This window comes from Sarcophilus harrisii, chromosome 1, assembly GCF_902635505.1.
Source record: "Sarcophilus harrisii chromosome 1, mSarHar1.11, whole genome shotgun sequence".
Classification (NCBI taxonomy): domain Eukaryota; kingdom Metazoa; phylum Chordata; class Mammalia; order Dasyuromorphia; family Dasyuridae; genus Sarcophilus; species Sarcophilus harrisii.
In genome coordinates, this window is record NC_045426.1 from 667,275,801 (window position 1) to 667,295,812 (window position 20,012).

Genomic DNA, 20,012 nt, shown 5'->3' on the forward strand with positions numbered 1-20,012 from the left:
AAGAACTGGATTCAGAAGGTGGAAATAACCCATGAAGAAAAACAAAAATGCAAACAGTTTACATTCATTTCCCAGTGTTCTTTCTCTGGGTGCAGCTACTTCTGTCCATTATTGATCATTTGAAACTGAATTAGATCTTCTCTTTGTCAAAGAAATCCACTTTCTTCAGAATACATCCTCATACAGTATCTTTGTTGACGTATATAATGATCTCCTGGTTCTGCTCATTTTACTCAGCCTCAGTTCATGTAAGTCTCTCCAAGCCTCTCTGTATTCATCCTGCTGGTCATTTCTTACAGAACAGTAATATTCATATGCCACAATTTATTCAACCTTTCTCCAATTGATGGGCATCCATTCATTTTCCAGTTTCTGGCCACTACAAAGAGATTCTGCCACAAACATTTTTGCACATGTGGGTTCCTTTCCTTTCTTTAAGATCTCCTTGGGATATAAACCCAGTAGTAACACTTCTGGATCAGAGGATATGCACAGTTTAATAACTTTTTGGCATAATTCCAGATTGCTCTCCAGAATAGTTGGATTCATTCACAATTGCACCAACAATGCATCAGTGTCCCAGTTTTCCCACATCCCCTGCAACATTCATCATTATTTTTTCCTGTCATCTTAGCCAATCTGACAGGTGTATAGTGGTATCTCAGAGTTATTTTAATTTGCATTTCTCTAATTAATAGTGATTTGGAACACTCTTTCATATGAGTGGAAATAGTTTCAATTTCATCATCTGAAAATTGTCTGTTCATATCCTTTGACCATTTATCAATTGGAGAATGGCTTGATTTCTTATAAATTAGAGTCAATTCTCTATATATTTTGGAAATGGGGCCTTTATCAGAACCTTTAACTGTAAAAATGTTTTCCCAGTTTGTTGCTTCCCTTCTAATTTTGTTTGCATTAGTTTTGTTTGTACAAAGGATTTTTAACTTGATGTAATCAAAATTTGTGTTGTGATCTACATTCAGTTCTCACATTCCTCTCTTTGGGTGCAGATGGCTCTCTTCATCACAGGTCTATTGGAATTGACTGAATCACCTCATTGTTGAAAGGAACCAAGTCCATCAGAATTGATCACATAATCTTGTTGTTGCTGGTTGTACTCACTTCACTCAGCATCAGTTCATGTAAGTCTCTCCAGGCCTTTCTGAAATCATCCTGTTCATCATTTCTTATAGAACAATAATATTCCATAACATTCATATTCCATAGCCTACTCAGCCATTTCCCAACTGATAGGCATACACTCAGTTTCCATTTCATTGCCACCACCAAAAGGGTTGCTACAAACATTTTTGCACATTACAACAAACATTTCAACAACAGAGACTCCATATTTGAATTCTAACATGGGAGTTCCTAGAAGTAGAAATGGTCAAGAAGACAAAGGGGAATCTGGGTCAGACAAAAATGCATAAAAAATAAATTCATACTGAGAACAACAAGATATTGAGATAATTAAAAGATTGATTTATAATATATCTAAAAGTGGAAAAGATAACTGATTGGAGAGATAATCCTTTTATAAAAAAGTTGATCAAGATGGTATCAGTAACTACTAATCAATACCCTTACTGTCTCATTTCTACAAAATCACCATAAGTATGAACTATTCATATATTGAAAATATTCTGGGTGAAATATGAGACAGAAACAAAAAGGAAAAAAATATGAGAAAGGAATATTTTTAATGATTTATTGTAGCAGACTGATTTCAAATACAGCATTCTGTTAACTTTCAGTATTTATCTTTAGCCAGTATGTCACATCTTCACAATCCCATAATTGTCAGAATATAAAAGCTTGCTATGTTAATTATTTCTTTATTAAAAACAACGATGATTCAAGAAAGCAAAACAATCTTTAAAAGCTCCCATAAGAATTAGAATAGACAATGAGGAAACAAAACTATTACTCTTTGCAGATGATTTGATGATATATTTAGAGAATCAACTAAATACTTGAAATAATGAACAATTTATAAATCCACATAAATCATCAACATTTCTATGTATTACCAACAAAGTCTGGCAACAAGATAGAGATTCCATTTAAAATAACTAGACAATATAAAATATTTGAGAGTCTCCTTGTCAAGACAAACCTAAGAACAATATAAACACAATTGCAAAACATTTTTCACACAAAGTCAGATCTAAACAATTGGAAAAATATCAATTGCTCAAGGTAATATAATAAAAATAACAATTTTACCTAAGTTAATTTATTTATGTAGTACTATACCAATCAAACTACCAAAAATTAGTTGATAAGAGCTAAAAAAAAATAAGATAACAATTCATCTGGAAGAACAGAAGGTCAAGATTAGTAAGTCAATTAATGAAAAAAATGCAAAGAAAGATGACCTAGCTTTGCCAAATCTAAAACTGTATCATAAAAGAGCAACTATCAACACTATTTGGTACTGGTTATGAAATGGAGTAGTGGATCAATGAAATAAGTTAGGTACACAAGACACAATAGTAAATGACAATAAGTATTCTACTGTTTGATAAACCCAAAGACTGTAGCTTCTGGCTTAAGAACTCACTCACTATTCGGCAAAAACTGCAGGGAAACCTGGAAAATAGTATGGCAAAAACTAGGCATAGACTAACATTCACACCATATAGTAAGATAAGGTCAAAACAAATACATGATTTAGACATAGGGGGTGACACCATAAACAAATTAGGAAAGCCAGGAATTGTTGATGTATCAGATTTATGGAGAAGGAAGAATTTATGATTAGATGAGAGAGAACATTATGAAATGCAAAATAATTGTTTTGGTTGCATTAAATTCAAAAGATTTTGCATAAACAAAGCCAATACGACCCAAGATTAAAAGAGAGCAGAAAGCTGAGAAACAATTTTTTAAAAATGTTTTAGCAGCTCTTTTCATAGTAGCAAAAAGTTAGAAATTGAGGAAATGCCCATCAGTTGGGGAATAGCTTAATGAGTGATGATATGTGAAGGTAATGGAATTTTATTGTTCTATAAGATGTGATTAACAGGCTGATTTCAGAAAATCCTGGAAAGCTATGTGAATTGATGCTGAGTGAGAAGAATTAGGAGAACATATATACGGTAACAACAAGATGATGTGATGATCAACTGTGAGGGTCTTGGCTCTTTTCAACAATGAAGTGATTCAAAGCAATTCCAATAGTTTTGTGATGGAAGATGCCATTTGCGTCCAGGGCAAGAGTATTGAATGAGATATTTGTAAAGTGTCTAGCACAGAGCCTGGAACACCATAGGTGCTTAATAAATGTTTAATTCACCATATAAGATAATATGCATTCATTTAAGATTGCTGGATTCAGCCACAGAAATAACATTTAAAATTCTTTCATAAGCAATATCAAGGCATAAAACAAGACAAGATATTCTTTTAAAAAAAAAGTGAACAATCTGAAAGATTGGGGCTGATCATATCATAAGAATCAGTGATAACAGACTGAAAAATATTGCTAGAATAACTCATGAAATGTTACAAGACTTGCAGGAGAGGTTATAAAATGCATCAACAGATGTGTCACAGTGTATACTTTTGGAAGTGCCAGGGCTTTAGAACTGGAAAGAACCTTGCAGGTCATCTAATTTGATACTTTTTATTTGACAGATGAGGAAACTGGCACCTCAAGATCCAATCACTAGTCAGTGATTGAACTTAGATTATCAAATTCTCAATCCAGAGTTATTTTCATTGTACCACACAACTGCTTTGGAATTTTAGAGATCATGAGATCTAATCTACTTGTTTTATAGATAAGGAAATTGAGGCCCAGAAAGGAGAAATTACTTTTTCTCAGTTACACAGAGAATAAGTAAATAATGGAGATTAAGATTCAAGCCCAAATTCTCTAGCTTACAATCCCATGATTTCCCCCTGTACTATAAGCCCCATATATCTGCAGATGAAATCACAATTTTGTTGAAATATTAACATACTTTTTATTTCTAATAGGTTAAAATTCTAGGCTGCTATTAAACACAATCCCCCCCCCCCACACACACATGAACTGTTTACTGAACATTTGTTCCTAGTTTTAACTGTAAAACTAGAGATAGATTAATTCCTTCTATTTTGATTTTCTTCTGATTTATTCATTAAACACTAAATATTTACTCTGTGCAGAGTCCTGATCCCTACCTTCAAGGAGTTCATAGGCCTAGTAGGGAGGGAGTAAATAGACACTTGATTAAAAGAAAAAGTAGGCTGATTTTAAGTGTGTGAGAGGGGAACAAAATGCTCTGGTACTTGAGGACAAAGAGTGGAAAGAGATAACTTGTATTTCAGGGGATAAGATTTTATAAAGAATCCCAATGTCTGTGCTGAGCATATATATAATTTGGTCCAACCCCCCCCCCCAAAAAAAAAAAACCACAAGTTCCTTAGTAGTTGTATTGCTATAGTAAATTTTTTTTTAAAAACTGCTGTTTGGTATTAAAATTAAAGAATAAGTCCTTAAGACTAAGATAACAATAATGTAACTAGTCCTAGATAGAGCTACATCACTGAAGGGCATACGTTCTCTGATGACCAAAACGAACAATGTAGAGAAATTATTTTTGATTAATTTGGTTAATTTATTACCTGAGAACCAATGCTACCATGAAGAAAAGTCTCCTCCCACTCAGAGGTTAACTTTTGTAGTATCAGTAGCAACCATGCTAGTCAGTTTAATTTCAGCATTTAAAACCAAATCAGCAAAGATTAAAAGCCTACTGTGGGGGGTAAAGGGGAGGAATTCTGATAAGAGACAAAAACAGCCCCTTCCTTTAAGAAACTCACCAGGTATATGAAAACAAGTATGTACAAATATATATACACAACATAAATTGGAGGTAATCACAGCAGAAAGGGATGAAGCCCTTCCTAATTCCTCTCCAACTTCTAGTGACATGCTTCCCTAACTATATTGCATTTCATGTCTTTGCATTTGTATTTATTCACTTATACATATATATGTATATGTTATATATAATATATATATATATATACTTGTCTTCCCCATTAGAATTTATACTCCTTGAGAATACTCTTATATTATATTATTCTTTCTACTTGTATAGACGGTGTCTGCCACATAATATTATTTCTAAATACTAGGTGATTCATTTATTGATTCCATTTGGGAAATAAAGGGAAAGCTTTAAAACTTCTCTGAGTCTTGATTTCTTGTTAAAAAATGGAATGAAAAATGAAGTCAGCATGATTTAGTGCAAAGAAAATAGAATTGGGATCAGTTCATGGAAAGAAAAATTTTTGTAAACTTTTGTAAAATGCAAAGTGCTACTAAAACGTGTTAACATCCTCCTGTTGTGGTGGTAATTGCTCATTCTCAAAAGCTAGCCAAATACAATTTCTAGCAGTTCCTGCCAACCATAAGATTTCCTCTAGGTACCTATCATATCCCAGTTTGCTATTCAAGGACCAACCTCACTAAACTTTGGGGGGTTTGTCACCACAAGATTGTCCTGCTAGTCTTGATGTTTTGCTTAGACGTCTAGATGGCATAGTGGAAAAAAATTAGAAACCTCAATGACTATGCTAACACTACAGTTGAGCCCTCACTACTGTGAGACAATCCTAGTATAATTTCCTTATCAACTCACTGTCCCACTTAACATGGCAGCTCTTACAAACCTTTTTAATTCCTCCTCAGATGCAGAGCTCCCTCTTTCAGCTATGTACTTTTGCCTCATATCTCTATCTTCCCTATCCTCAAAAACAAACAAAAAAAAATCAAAAACTTCCTCATGAGCCCATCCATCCCCATCATTATCCTCTTTTTCTCCTGCCTTTTGTGTTTATAAATAATCCTTAAAAAGGTCTTCTATAATAAGTGCCTCCATTTCCTCTCCTCTCATTCTCTTTAACTCTTTACAATCCAGCTTCTAACCTCATCATCCAACTAAAACTGCTCTCTCAAAGTTACCAGATCCAATGACCTTTTCTCTGGCCTCTTGATCTCTATGCAGCCTTTGATATTGTTGATCACCTTCTTTTCAAATAAAATCATGTTTGTGAAGCAATTAGCACAGTTCTTTTCACAAAGTAGTCACTTAAATTCTTCCTTGTATTTTCCTTGACAATCTCTTGCCTCTAGGTTTCTGTGACATTTCTCTTCTAACCTTCTTCCTTCCTCTCAAATAGCTCCTTCTCAGTCTCCTTTGCAGGATCTTTATCTGACTCATACCCATTAACTATGGATGTCCTCCCAGGCTCTGTCCAGGGTCTTGTTCTCTTTTCCCTTTAGACTTTTTGACTTGATGATTTCATTAGCTCTCATGAATTTAATTATATCTGTACTGATGAATCTCAAATCTACATATACATTTGTAATCCTTTCCTGACCTCCAATCTCACAATTCTGGTTGCCTGTTACCTCAGACTGAATGTCCCATTGATAAATTTAAACTCAGCATATCTAAAATGGAATTCATCATCTTTCCCCCCCAAACCCTCCTCCTTTCTTCCTGTGGAGGTTATCATCATCCACTCCCTCAGGCTCACAATCCAAGTGTCATCCTTTGACTCCTTACTCAACCCTCCATATCCAAAGTGTTGCCAAGTCCTTTTGATTTTACCTACTCTACATTTCTTGAATACACTCCCTTCTCTCCTGTGACACTGCCCCCAGAATGATGTAGGCCCTCATCACTTCATCACTTCATTCCTGTACTGCTTAAACAGCTTTTGGGGGGGAGGTGACCTGACTCTTCTTGCTCCATCTCATTTGATCCTCTATTCAGCTATTAAAGTGATTTTTCCTAAAGTGCAAGTTTCATCATGTTAACCCCTACTAAACTCCAATAGTTCCCTGTCACATTTCCAGGATCAAATAGAAAATCTGTGGTTTGACATTTAAAGCCCATTATAAAGGGCTTTATACACATACATACGTAGCCCTTCCCAATCTTCTCTTCTTCTCTTCTATGTTTCTCACACAGAACACTCCAGCTCCCAAATTTGGGGCATTTTCTCTAATTTTCCCCAAACCTGAGATGTTTCACTTATCTCCATCTCCAGATTTTTCTGGCTTTCTTCAAGTCCCATTTAAAATTCTACTCTCTAGAAGCCTTTCTTGTTCCCTCTTCATTTCAATGCCTTCCCTCAATTCATTATTTCCTATTTGTTCCACATAGAACTTATTTGTTCATATCGTTTATTTGTTTTGTCTTTCTTTGGATTGTGAGCTTCTTGAGGGCAGGGTCAGCCTTTTACCTTTCTTTGTCTCATCAGTGCTTAGCACAGTACCTAGCACAGTGCCTGACATATAATAGAAGCTTAATAAATGTTTATTTACTGACACTGGATAGAGACCAGACTTGGTTTCAGCAAGGCCAGAGTTCAAATCCTAAATGTTAACTATGTGATCCTGGGTGAGTCACTTAATCTCAACCAGCCTCAGTTTTTTCATCCTTAAAATATGTGATAATAATAGTATCTACTGCCTGGGGTGCTTGTGAGAATCAAATGGGACAATAATTTGTAAAGTACTTTGCAAACCTTAAAATATTATATAAATGCTAGTTATTATTTAACAACAGCTACTCACAAAGCTGCTTGCTAAGGATGGTAGGGGGTAGTAGTGGTGTACCTTGATAGAGGGAGAAATGCCCATGGTGAGATCGTAGCTATTTGAAGCACTATAATATAAGTGCATATTAGTGAGTTATGTCTTCGTTTTATATTTATAGATGGAAAAGAGGTATGAAATTGTAAGTGAGCACATTTTTGAATTTTAGGTGTATTGGTTTGCCAGTGAAGGTAGGCGGCTGGAGTGCATCCATAGAGGGAAAAGCACAGTAAGTTACTAATGTTAAAAACTGAAGTTAGTCATTTCCATATAGAGAAGGCTTTTAAACAACTTTTAAAATCTACTTAAGTTTTATACTAGTTCAAGTGTCTAACTGTTCCCCAAATCTTTTACAGTAGTCACTTTCTTCTGAATCTTCAGAAAGAAGCTCTCATTCACTTAATCCACTTTTATATGCTGCAGAACGCCACGCCTCTAGGTGGCTGTGGGACCTTGAGCAGTTGAGGTAGCCCCTCATGCGTCTTCTGTAAAATGAGAAGGCGGGACTTGATCATCCTTGAGGTCCTTTTCAGCTCCAACACCCTGTGATTCTATATTACTATGGGTTACTAGCCATATTATCTCAGTTAGCTAATAATGTCAAGGCCTACTTCAGACAGGGCTAGACTTGGAGTCAGGAAGACCTGTGTTCAAATCCTATCCCTAACACCCATGTTAGCCATGTGGTCATGGACCAATTGATCCACCCTGTGAGCCTCCTTTGTGAGTACCAACAGCACTGTGCTGTGGAGCCTACAGCAAAGAGTAGATGTGTATAAAGTATTTTTCAAAATTCATATCCCTCTCCATGTGATAATTGTGGTTATCTTGTGCTTCTCTACTTGATTTTTTGGAGACTGGTCATCATAGGTCCTTTTCCCACCATTGTTTTTAATAGTAGAGAGCTTTCAAGAGTTGCTATGTTTGAAAAACAACCTCACCTGCTAGTCACCCCTGCACAAGGCCTTGCAGACTTAGCTCAGCAGGCCTGCAGGCAAGCGGGAATTCACCTCTACCTTTGCAGCAGGCAGCACCTCTGTCTTCAGCTGGTGCATCAGACTCCAGTGCCACGTCCTGTCATGCAAGTTATGGGGGCTCTGGAGGGAGAGCAGAAGGGAGGACGCAAATCTTAGACCTCATCTTCTCTGCTCCAGTGCATACGCCTTATGTACAAAAATACTCTGCTATCCTACCGTGTCCTCCTGATGTACGGGGCACATTTGGTACTTAATGATCTCATTTGTTTTTAGTGAGCATAGCTCTACAATTCGGAACATATCAAAACATCTGTAATTAGCTAGATGGTTTACCAACTGAAATGAGTGCGTCTTTCAGAAAGTTAGTTCTCACTGGTGAGACGGCTGAAAGCCACACCTGGAGATTTGGTTGAATAAACTAGAAATGATCATCTTAGAGAAAAGAAGACTTAATCTTCAGGCATTTGAAAGTCTGTACTAGGAGGGGGGAAAAAAGATTGAATTTACCTAGTTTGGCACTGACAATAGAACTAGAATGATCATGAAGAAGTCTCACAGAAGCAGATTTTGGTCTAATGTTATTAAAAATTCCTTCACATGGAGAACTATTCAAAAGTAGAATGGGATGTCTGGTAATTCTCCATAACTCAATCTACAAGGGCCTAGAGCTGATAAGGATCTTAGGGATTATAGAGACCAACTGCTCATTGTGAAGATGAAGAAATAGGTGAAGAGATTGGAAATTCTTTGTTCAAGTCCACACAGTAATACAGCTGATTTGAATTCAGACCCTCTACCTCCTAAGTTAGTATTCTTTCCATGCTAGAAGCTAGATAGCCCATTTTGGGGGATGTTGTCAGAGATTCTTTTCAGATAGGAGTTGTATATGGGGGGAGCCTTTAGAATTTCTTTCTAACTCTGTTAAGTCTTCATAAGATTTGGAAATATTGTGGGTTATTTGTTTTCCCCTCAATGTTTTAGATACAATGTCGAAATTATATCCTCCTCCTCCACAAGATAAATAACACAACTTTGTATGTTTGTGGGACTAATGCATTTCACCCAGCTTGTGATTCCATGGTAAGTAAGCATTCGGATGGGCAAACCTTTGGTTGCTTGATTAAATTCCAGAAAATGTCCATGTAGATCATGATTTTTTGCCATCATAAAATCAATGCATTTTGTCCTTGTTTCAATCTTCCCACTTAATGTCTCCCAACTTAACATCCTATCCCATCAAAAGATACTCCCCTGCTTCCCTCTATCTGTCCACTGGTACCACCATTATTCCAGGTACCCAGGTTAGAAGTCTTAATGTCATTCTCACAGTTACCATTTCCAGTTTCTTAATGCTCTCTCTTGGTTCAGGCCCTTTTATTCCTGTTTATCTCAAACCCATGTAACCATAGCATAATTCTTCTAAGTAATTCTGTGCCCCAATCTCTCTTTCCTCCAGACCAGACATTTATACAAATTTAGCAAACTAGTAAAAGCTGTCTGTGCAGAATTTATGCTGGGTGCTCACTTACTGTCTACCAGGGGAACATAGTACCCAGTCTTCATTGATTTCCTGTTCCTGTTCAGGAACTATTTTTCTAAAATAAAATACAGAGTCCTCAGCCTGGCTTTTCAATTCTTTACAATCTGGCTCTCACCTACTTTTCCAGACTCATTTCACATCACATTTCTTTAAATATTGTTTCAATAAAACTGAATTAATTGTTTTCTATAGACAGCATTCCACCTCCTGCCTCCATGCATTTGTACCCCCATGTCTAGAATGTACTCCCTCTTTACCTCCACTTCAAAAATTCCCTAACTTTGTAGATAGTTTAGGTGTCACCTGAGATATTGAAGACATTGTAGGCATAAGAAACAGTAAAAGCAAAGATATTGAGGCCAGAAAGTGTGAATCATGTTTGATGAATAATAAATGTTTGTTGTAATATAGACCATTTGACTATAAGATAGATTATATAGAAGGGAGACATGATATAAAGCCTAAAAGGTAGGGAGAAGTTAGTTGTGAAGTGTTTTGAATATCAAGCTAAGGAGTTTGAACTTTATTCAGTAGGCAGTGGAAGTTCCTGAATCACTTAATTAGCAGGTATTTATTGAACTTTATGTACCAAGCACTGCTAGGCCATAAGGATATATGTAAAAAGAATAAAATGATCCCTACCGATAAGGAACTTAAAGTCAAATGGGAGAGACAAGAAGTACATATATTAAATTAAAGTGAATTAATACAATTCAATAAAAAAAATTCTGGGTAGGGAGAGAGCACTAGAAGTTAAGGAGATTGCAAAGGCTTCATGAAGAAGATACTACATGAGCAGCATCTTGAAGAGAAGGGCTCTTTGAGGTAGAGGTTAAGGAGGGAAGGCATTCCCGGCAGAGGAGACAGTTAATACAAAGGCCCAGAGATGGGAAATGGGAGATGAGATATCCTGGGTGAGGAATACAGAGAAGGCTGGTATGGCTGGTTTGCACAGTGCAGAAGGGGGAAAATATCAGGGAGATCAGAAAGATAAGTTGGAACCAGGATGCTAAGTTCTTTAAAAGCTAAACTAAAGAGTTTATGTTTTATCTTCCAGGCAATAGGAAACCGTTGGAGTTGATTGATTATGGAAGTGACACAGTCAGTTTTTACAGTTTCAGTGTGGAATAGACTAAAGTGAGAAGATCCTTGAAGTAGGGTGGCCAGTGAGAGATGAGAAGGGCCTGAAGTTGCAAACTAATAGAGAGAAGAGAAGGGATTGGATTCAATAAATATTGTGGAAGTAAAAACAAGATTTGACAGCTAAAAGATTTTTGTCAATACTAGAATAATCTTTCTTAGATAATTTTCAGCAGTTTTGTCCATTGTGAAATGTCCTTCTATGATTCCTGTAACCTAGGTATACAATTCAGTGTTTGGCTTTCATTATATCTCATCCAATCCTATTATTTCCATATAGCCATGAAAGGTGATGCGCAGTTACACAAATTCATTTATGCCTTTTCTCAAGCTCTTCTACCTGCTCAGAGTGCCTTTGCTCCATGCAAAATCTGTCCTGATCTAGTCCAGTTGATTTCCCTCTCAGAGTCTTACTTACCTAGCTAGGCGGCCTTCCATTGCTCTCTTCCTGTCTGGCTTGTGGTGTTTTTTCTTCTTTAAAATAATAATAAGATGATTCTCTCTTGGAGAGAGCAGGTTTCTTGGAGAAGTTTTCTGGAGGCGGCCTTAGTTTTAGTTACAAGTAAATAATCACCCAAAATCATAGCCAGCTGATAAAAGTTCAGATCTTTCATTGTGTCCTTCAATGTAGCCTGGTTAGCTTTCTTAGAGGCCTCTCTCTCTCCTTGGTTCTAAGAGCTCTTTCAGCTTTGTCCCTTGCTTCTGCCTCTGCTTTCTTCAGCCTCCAGCCAGCACCAAGGTGGAAGATGCAATGAATCTCTCTTGCCTTGGAGAGAGGGCTTGTAGGCTTCCTCCCAGAGTGCTCCTCTCTGACCCCTGGGAATGTTCCCCAGTAACTTCTTGAAACTCTAAGAGGTTCCTCTATATATATCATCTCCCAAAGGTTAACACCTCCTCTGAGAGAATGGGATTATGGGTTATCTCCCATAATGCTCTCTGGCCCAAAGAGCTTCAAGAGAGGTGTGAATTCAGATATCTCATACTAAACCCTGAAATCTCCCAAATGTGTGAACTCCAATGAGTACTCAAATATTTATGAGCTCTCTAAAGGTGTGAACACAAGCATTATTGTCTATCAGTATTAGCAACTTATCACCTTGTAAAGATTCACTCTAAGGGGTGAACCAATAAGCATTGTATCAATTCCATTGAGTTAACACTAGGATTCTGACATCTCCCTTGAGTTTTCACTTTGTTTCAAGTTGAGTTGACACTAGGATTCCAACACTGGCTTTCTCTAGTACTTACTGCATCCATGCTTACTGCTTGCATGTTGTCACTTCCTTGTGGAGAAGGCCCTACCATCTTTCCAGATTTTATATTCATAACCTCGGAATTATCCTCAAGTTTTCATTCTTCCAAACCCCCCATGTCCTGTGAATTGACAAGTCTTGCCATTTCTACCTTAACAATATCTCTCACTTCAACTGTCTTCTTTCCTCTCATACAACTGCCACCTCGTCATCTCTCGCTTCCATGATTGCATCCATAACTGGTCTCCCCATTACAGTGTGGACCTTATGTTTTCATTGTACCTTCTCCCCTTAGATACTCATTGAGTGTTCAGCACATAAGATTGACTTCAGTGGCCCCTGTGCTCTACCCCTAGGGTACCGCTGTGCTGACAGTTGTGTAGACTAGTGGGAAGAGAACTTGATCTACGCTTGTGACTCTGGGCAAATCTCAGACTTTTGGAGTCTCAATTTTCTCATCTCTACAGTATGGGAGTAGATTTTGCTACATTTGCTCTAATGGCCCTTACTATCCAGAATCTTACCTTCTTGAGCCTCAGTTGCCTTATTTCTACAAAAGGATAACTGTCCTTGCACTCCCAGAGTTGCCAGGCCCAAAGGAGCATGTCTGTGAGGGTCCTGTGTACCTGAAAAGCTCTGTGGATGGGTCGGTTGTATTTCAATCAGTGCCATCATTCATTTCTAATGTTTAACCCAGGTTATCAACAATACAGAAATGCATCTAGAGGGCAGTGACAAGGAGAGCAGAGGGAAATGTCCATTTGATCCTACCCTCAAGTATAGCTCCGTGTTCGTTGGTATGTTTTCTTATGTTACTGTCTCAAAGCCAGACTCTCCAGGTTTAAGTTAAGAAAAAAGGGAGGAGGGGCGAGGAGCAGCTAGATGACACAGGAGGTAGAACACTAGCCCCAGCATCAGATGGCTTGAGTCCAAATTTGACCTCAGACATTTACTAGCTGTGTTCCCCTGAGCAAATCACTTAGTCCTGATTGCCTCCACAAAACAGAAGTGGCCCGAGTCCTCACCACTCTCTTACTGCGGCAGACAAGACTTGGGCCTGCCTTTGGCAGGGAGCAGGCCCAGACAAGTAACACCCCTGCTCATCTAGTTAATCATCTCTGAGCTGTATCAGTTCCAGATAGGGCTGATAATTAATGGCCAAATCGGGCTTCTTCTTGTAATTGTGGGTTTTATTATAGTTTAGACTTGAAGTTTCCAAAGATTTCTAATAGGAATAGAATAGTCAGATTTTAAAATTAATTATGTGGAACATTTAAGATATATTAGCCTGCTCACTTCAGCTGGATTTTCTGAGTTCTAAATAGTTAAACCTCAGTCAAATCTCATGTCTGTAAAGCTCCTAAAGTTTTAGAAATCATCCCTGCTTTCCTTCTGTCCCTCTCCTCAAAGATTATATATATATATATATTATTGATGTAGCTTAGACATATCTTATTTTAATATGATAAAGCCATCCCTAAATATTCTTTAAATGAATCTATCTTTGTTACTATAAGCTAAAGTCAATTATATAGTTTCTAAGAGTGAAAAAAGTTTTGTAAGCAATGAGGAAACAGAAAAAAATTGTCTATGTATTAGGGAATAAGGGGAAAGAAGGGAGGATTGTTAGTAGAAAAGAATCTAACTTTTTATTGTTATGTTTAATAATTTAAATTATAATTCAATGCCTCCCTCTTACCTGTAGGATAGTTTTAGGGGGACATGGTAGCAGTGTCCAAATGTTGAAGGATAATCACATAGAAGATAGAGATTTGATTTACTCTGCTTAAACTCAAAGGAAAGAACAAGTATTAATCAGGTGGGCTATGAGTTTTATGTAGGGGTAAAATGAGAAGGGAATTGAAGGAAGACAAATTTTGGTACTATATAATGAAAAATTTCAAACATTCAGAAGAGTCCAAAAATTGAATAATCTGCCATGGAAAAAAGTAAGAACTCCAGGAAGACACTGGATGACCACGTTTCAGAGTTTGTTGAAGGAATTCTTGGTTAAATAGAGATTGAGCTAAATGACCTCAAAAGTCCTTTCTGGCTTCTATTTTAAGTCCTAACAACTCATATTCCTAGAATTCATAGAAAGTCCTTCTACTTCTGGTATTCTGTGTTACATTCTGTCCATCCTGTCTCTGACATTGCAAGCTCTATATTCTAAGGTTCCTTTTAGGTCTTACATTTCATGTTTTATGTTTTAAGATCTTTCCTAATCTAATGTTATAATCTCTTTTTCCTGTAATTTGCCCTACTGAATACAGTTACTTAGGTCTTTACTCTTTTGGTGGATGTTGGCTAATGTTTTTATTGTTTTAGTAAATATTGTCTGTACCTTTTTTCCCCATTTCTTTACAGATGGTGCACTTTACTCAGCTACCTATAACAACTTTTTGGGTACTGAGCCTGTTATATTTCGGGGTCTGGAAAATCATTTAAGGACAGAATTCAAAACATCTTGGTTGAATGGTAAAAGACATGTATTCAGCTTATTTCAGTACTTAAAGTAGTTGTATCTAAGTAGAACTAAGAACAAAATTCAAGCCAGTTCAGTGTGTTTTTATTTAAATCTGTAATGTATGAATTATTTTCAGATACTATGAATTTTGGAATCTAATTGTACTAGATAATATTGAAAATCCCTTCTAACTACACCTTCTTTGCTCTGTGTTCTTAGCTTCCCAATTCTGAAATTTTGTATTCTGTGTCTAAAGGTTCTAGTTTTATTTTCTATATGCTAATATAGTTTCAAAGTCAAAAAAATAAGTCAAGAAAGCATTTATTACTTACTATATGACAGGCACTATGCTGTGCAAAAGGGATTCAAAGGAAGCCAAAAAATCCCTGTCCTCAATGAGCTCATATTCTAATGAGAGATACAGTTACATGCTTGTAAATTTTATGTAGCATAAATTGGATATAATATCAGAGGGAAGGCACTTGGATTGAGGGGAAAAAAGGAAAAGGTCTATTGCAGAGAATGGAATTTGAGGTGAGACTTAAAAGAAGCCAGGAGGCAAATATGTGGAGGAAGAGCATTCTAGGAATGACATATAGTGCAAGAGTTATCAAAACCATCTGGTACAAAACAATCTAAGAAATAAGACTAGTGTATCAATGGAATAGGTTAGGTATACAAGACAGTAGTCATTGACTACAGTATTCTAATGTATCCCAGTTTCTGGGATAAGAATTCACTATCTGCCAAAAATTGCCGGGAAAACTGGAAAATAGTATGGCAGAAATTAGGCATTGAGCAGCATCTTAATACCCTATACCAAAAGAAGGTCAAAATGGGTTCATGATTTAGACACAAAGTGATACTATAAATAAATTAGAAGGGCAAGGGATAGTTAGATCTTTGGAGAAGAGAGGAATTTATGGGCAAAGAATCATTAGATAGCATTTATGAGGTTTAAATTTAGGGAACCAAAATGAGATTAGGATTTCTAGTAGTCAGGGAGTTCAATGATAAAGTCTAGTGGCAGGTTCAAGGTTCAGGGAACCAAACAGAGAGGTTTGGCTCCTCTGCAACCCCTTGGGATTTGGCACAAGGTAGGAAGGTTTGGGAACCCCCTTCTGGCGGTGTGGAGATTCTCTATAAAAACCTAGATTGATAAAAGGGTTTATTATGGGGATTGGAAGTAAGACTAGAAATGCTGACAAGACAGTAAGTCTGGTTAGGGAAATAGGTGAGGGTAAAGAGAGAGTGGCACTAGAAAGAGTATTCCAGTGGACAGAGGCCCTTGGTGTGCCAAGTATAGGACTGGCATGTTTGGAACCTCTGCAAAGAGAGAGTTTTAGTTTGGTTCTTTTTATAATGTGAGAGATTTAGCTAAAGGGGGCTCGTGGGTGGAGTCCCAAGTTGGCTCCTCTCTGGGTTTCAGCTAGGGCTAGAATTTGAATTGAATTCATTGAGTTTCTGGACTGAGCTGGTGCCACTCAGATAACAAGGATGAAACTGTCCCTTGGGGCAGGGTCCCTTATTGAGGCACAATTGAAGGAGATTTTCTCCTTCAAGGATTTTCAGAGTTTCAGTGTCCCCTCTTCAGCAAAATAAAAGGTAAAGTGGATAATTTTGATTACATAGAATTAGATTTTGGACAAACAAAACCAGTGCAGCCAAGATTAGAAGGGAAACAGAAAGCTGGGAAACAATTTTTATAGCCAGTGTTTCTGATAAAGACCTTATTTCTAAAATAGAGAATTGAGTCGGATTTATATTCCTCAACTGATAAATGGTCAAGGAATATAAACAAACAATTTTCAGATGAAGACATTAAAGTCATTTATAGTCATATGACATACTGCAAGAGAAAAGGCATAGACTCAAGAGATGGATCATACTGTGTGAGAAATAGCAAGAAGACCATTATAACTGGGACTAAGGTATAAGAAGACTGTAATGGGGAAAAGGGGCAGGGTGTGAAGGACTTTAAAAACCAATCAGGATTTTATATTTGATCTTGAAAGGGAATAAGTAGCCATTGATGTTTATGGAGTTTAGGGTGAGGGATGACATGATCATACCTGGGCATTAGAAAGATCATCAGCAGCTGAATAGAGAACAGATTGGAGTGGAGAGATACTTAAGGGAAACCAACCAGAAAGCTATTAAAATATTCTAGACATAAGGTGATGAGAGCCTGCCCTAAAGTGACAGCTGTGTCAGAGGAGCTTAAAGAAGAGATATTTCTGTGGTAAAATTAAGAGTAGTCAGCAACACATTGAATATGGGATAGTGAGAGAAAGCTAGGTTGTGAACTAAGATGAGCCAGAGAATGGTGATGTCTTGGAAAATTTGGAAGAGAGGAAGATTCTCGGGAAAAGATAATGAGGAAGGGAGGAGCCAAAATGGCAGAACAAAGGCAGCAATTCAGCTGAACTCTTCCGACATTCCCCTCCAAACAATTTTAAATTAACATCTCAAATTGAATTCTGTAGTGGCAGAGCCAACAAAAGACCAAAATGAGACATTTTTCCTGCCCAAAACAACTTAGGAAGTCAGCAGGAAATACCAGGGTGGAGGTCAGCATGGAGCACAATCCAGGCCATGGCAAGACCACCACTTCAACAGCTTCAGGAGCTCTGAGTCCACATGTGGAAAAGGAATTGAAAAACCAAGCAGAAAAAGAGTGCAGAGGACCTTTTGCTGGCACTGGATGCAGGAGCCAATAACATGCCCATATGTAGTTTTGCATTTCAGTTCCAGAGCAAAGAAGGGAATAATATACATACTCAGTTGGGTATAGAAATCTAATTCAACTAGAAGGGAGATAGAAGGGGAAATGAATGAGAAGAGAGAGGAGAGGGGAGAGACTGATAGAAAAGAGTAAATTAAGGAAGACAGTTGTCAGAAGCAAAACCAACTTTTGAGGAGGGACAGGACAAAAAGAGAAAGAAAGATTAACAGGAAAAAATAGAATAGAGGAAAATAGACAGTAATTATAACTGTGAATTTGGATAGGAAGAACTCACATATAAAATATAAATGGATATCAGAATCGATTAAAAACCAGAATACAACAATATGGCCTTTAAACAGAGAGATACTCACAAAGTAAAAATAAGGTCCTGGAACAGAATCTATTGTGCATTAGTCAAGGTTAAGGGAAAAAAAAAGCAAAAGTAGCAATCATGATCTGAGACAAAGCAAATGCAAACATAGACCTAATTTAAAAAGATAAGCAAGGAAATTACATTATGCTAAAAGGTACTAGCGACAATGAAGTAATATCAATACTAAACATATATCTACCAAATGTTCTAACATCCAAATTATTTTTACTCTATTTTTAAAAATTATTTTTCTTTAATTTGTTAAATATTTCCCAATTATATGTAAAAAAGTTTTTAACAATTTTTAAATTCTGAATTCCAAATTCTCTTTCCCTTCCATACCTCCCCCCATTTGAAAAGGAAAGCATTTTAATTTTAATTACACCTATAAAGTCATGCAAAACATTTCCATATTAACCACTGCAAAATAAATAAAAACAAAATGAAACAACAAAAATAAAGTTTTGTTTTTTGTTTTTTTTTAAAGTATGCTTCAATCTGCATTCAGAGTATATCAGTTGTCTCTTTGGAGGTGGTTAGCATTTTTCTTCATGGGTCCTTTGGAATTGTCTTGAATCATTGTCTTGATAAGATTTGCTAAGTCTTTCACAATTGATCAACCTTAAAATATTGCTGTTACTGTGTACAATGTTCTCCCACTTTTGATCTGTTCATGTAAGTCTTCCCAGGATTTTCTGAAACCACTCTACTTTGTCATTTATTATAGTATTATATATTTGTACTCCATCACATTCATATACCACAATGGTTCATCCATTTCCCAGTTGATGGCTATTCCCTCGTCTCCAATTCTTTGCCATTACAAAAAGAATTGCTATAAATACTGTTATACAAATAGGTCTTGTGGTATTGATGGATCAGAGTATGCATATATAGATTTTTGAGTATAGTTCCATATTGTTCTTCATAATGATTGGACTAGTTCATACTAGTTCACAGTGCATTAGTGTCCCAATTTTTCCACATCCCCTCTGCATAATTTCCCATTTCTGTCATGTTAGCTAGGGTAATTGGTGTAAGGTGGTATCACAGAGTTGTTTTAATTATAGTATCTAAATCCTTAAAGAAGTTAAATGAGTTGTAGAAGAAAACAGTAAAATCATACTAGTAAGATACTTTAACATTTGCCTTTCTAGATAAGTCTAATCATAAGATAAACAAGAAAAAAGTTAAGGAGATGAATAGAATTTTGGAAAAGTTAGATATGATAGACACCTGAAGAAAATGGGAATAGAAAGGAATTTGCCTCTTTCTCAGGGTATGTAGCACTTTTGCAAATCTTGATCTATTAAATTAGGGCATAAAAACCTCATAAACAAATGCAGAAAAGTAGAAATGTTGAATGCATAATTTTCAAGATCATATTGAAATAAAATTATATTCAATAAAGGGTTATGTAAACATAGATTAAAATTAATTGGAAGCTGAATAATATAATATTAAAGAACCAGTGGGTCAGAGAAACAATCATACAAACAATAAATAATTTTTCTGAAGAGAATTGACAACAATGAGGCAACATAAAATTTATGGGATGCAATAAAAGCAGTACTTAAGAGGGCATATCTTTAAATGCTTACATCAATAAAATATAGAAAAAGCACATCAATGAATTGAACATGCAATAAAAAATAAAAATAGAACAAATTAAAAATCCTTAACTAAACACCATGTTGGAAATACTGAAAATCAAAAGAATGATTAATAAAATTAAAAATAAGAAACCCATTGAAGTAAATAAACAATGAGTTGGTTTTATGGGGGGGAAATAATAAAATTAGATAACAATTTGCTTTAAAAAGAAAGAAAAAAGAAAATCAAATTAACGGTTTCAAAATTGAAAGGAGTGAATGTATCAACAATGAAGAGGAATTTGAAAGCAATTATTAGGAGCTTTTTTGCTC

The 20,012-nt window shown here is 36.3% G+C and overlaps 1 protein-coding gene across 10 annotated transcripts in view; it reads left to right on the forward strand.

Annotated features, from left to right (window-relative positions):
- LOC100935364 (semaphorin-4D-like) overlaps positions 1-20,012 on the forward strand; it is a 62,768-nt gene that overhangs the window by 17,062 nt on the left and 25,694 nt on the right. For all 10 annotated transcript variants that reach the window (XM_031948163.1, XM_031948164.1, XM_012542172.3 and 7 more), the window contains 4 exons: positions 7,779-7,838; positions 9,568-9,666; positions 13,217-13,316; positions 14,887-14,997. In XM_031948163.1, coding sequence (XP_031804023.1) covers positions 7,779-7,838; positions 9,568-9,666; positions 13,217-13,316; positions 14,887-14,997 — 370 coding nt within the window. The remainder of the gene's footprint in view (positions 1-7,778; positions 7,839-9,567; positions 9,667-13,216; positions 13,317-14,886; positions 14,998-20,012) is intronic.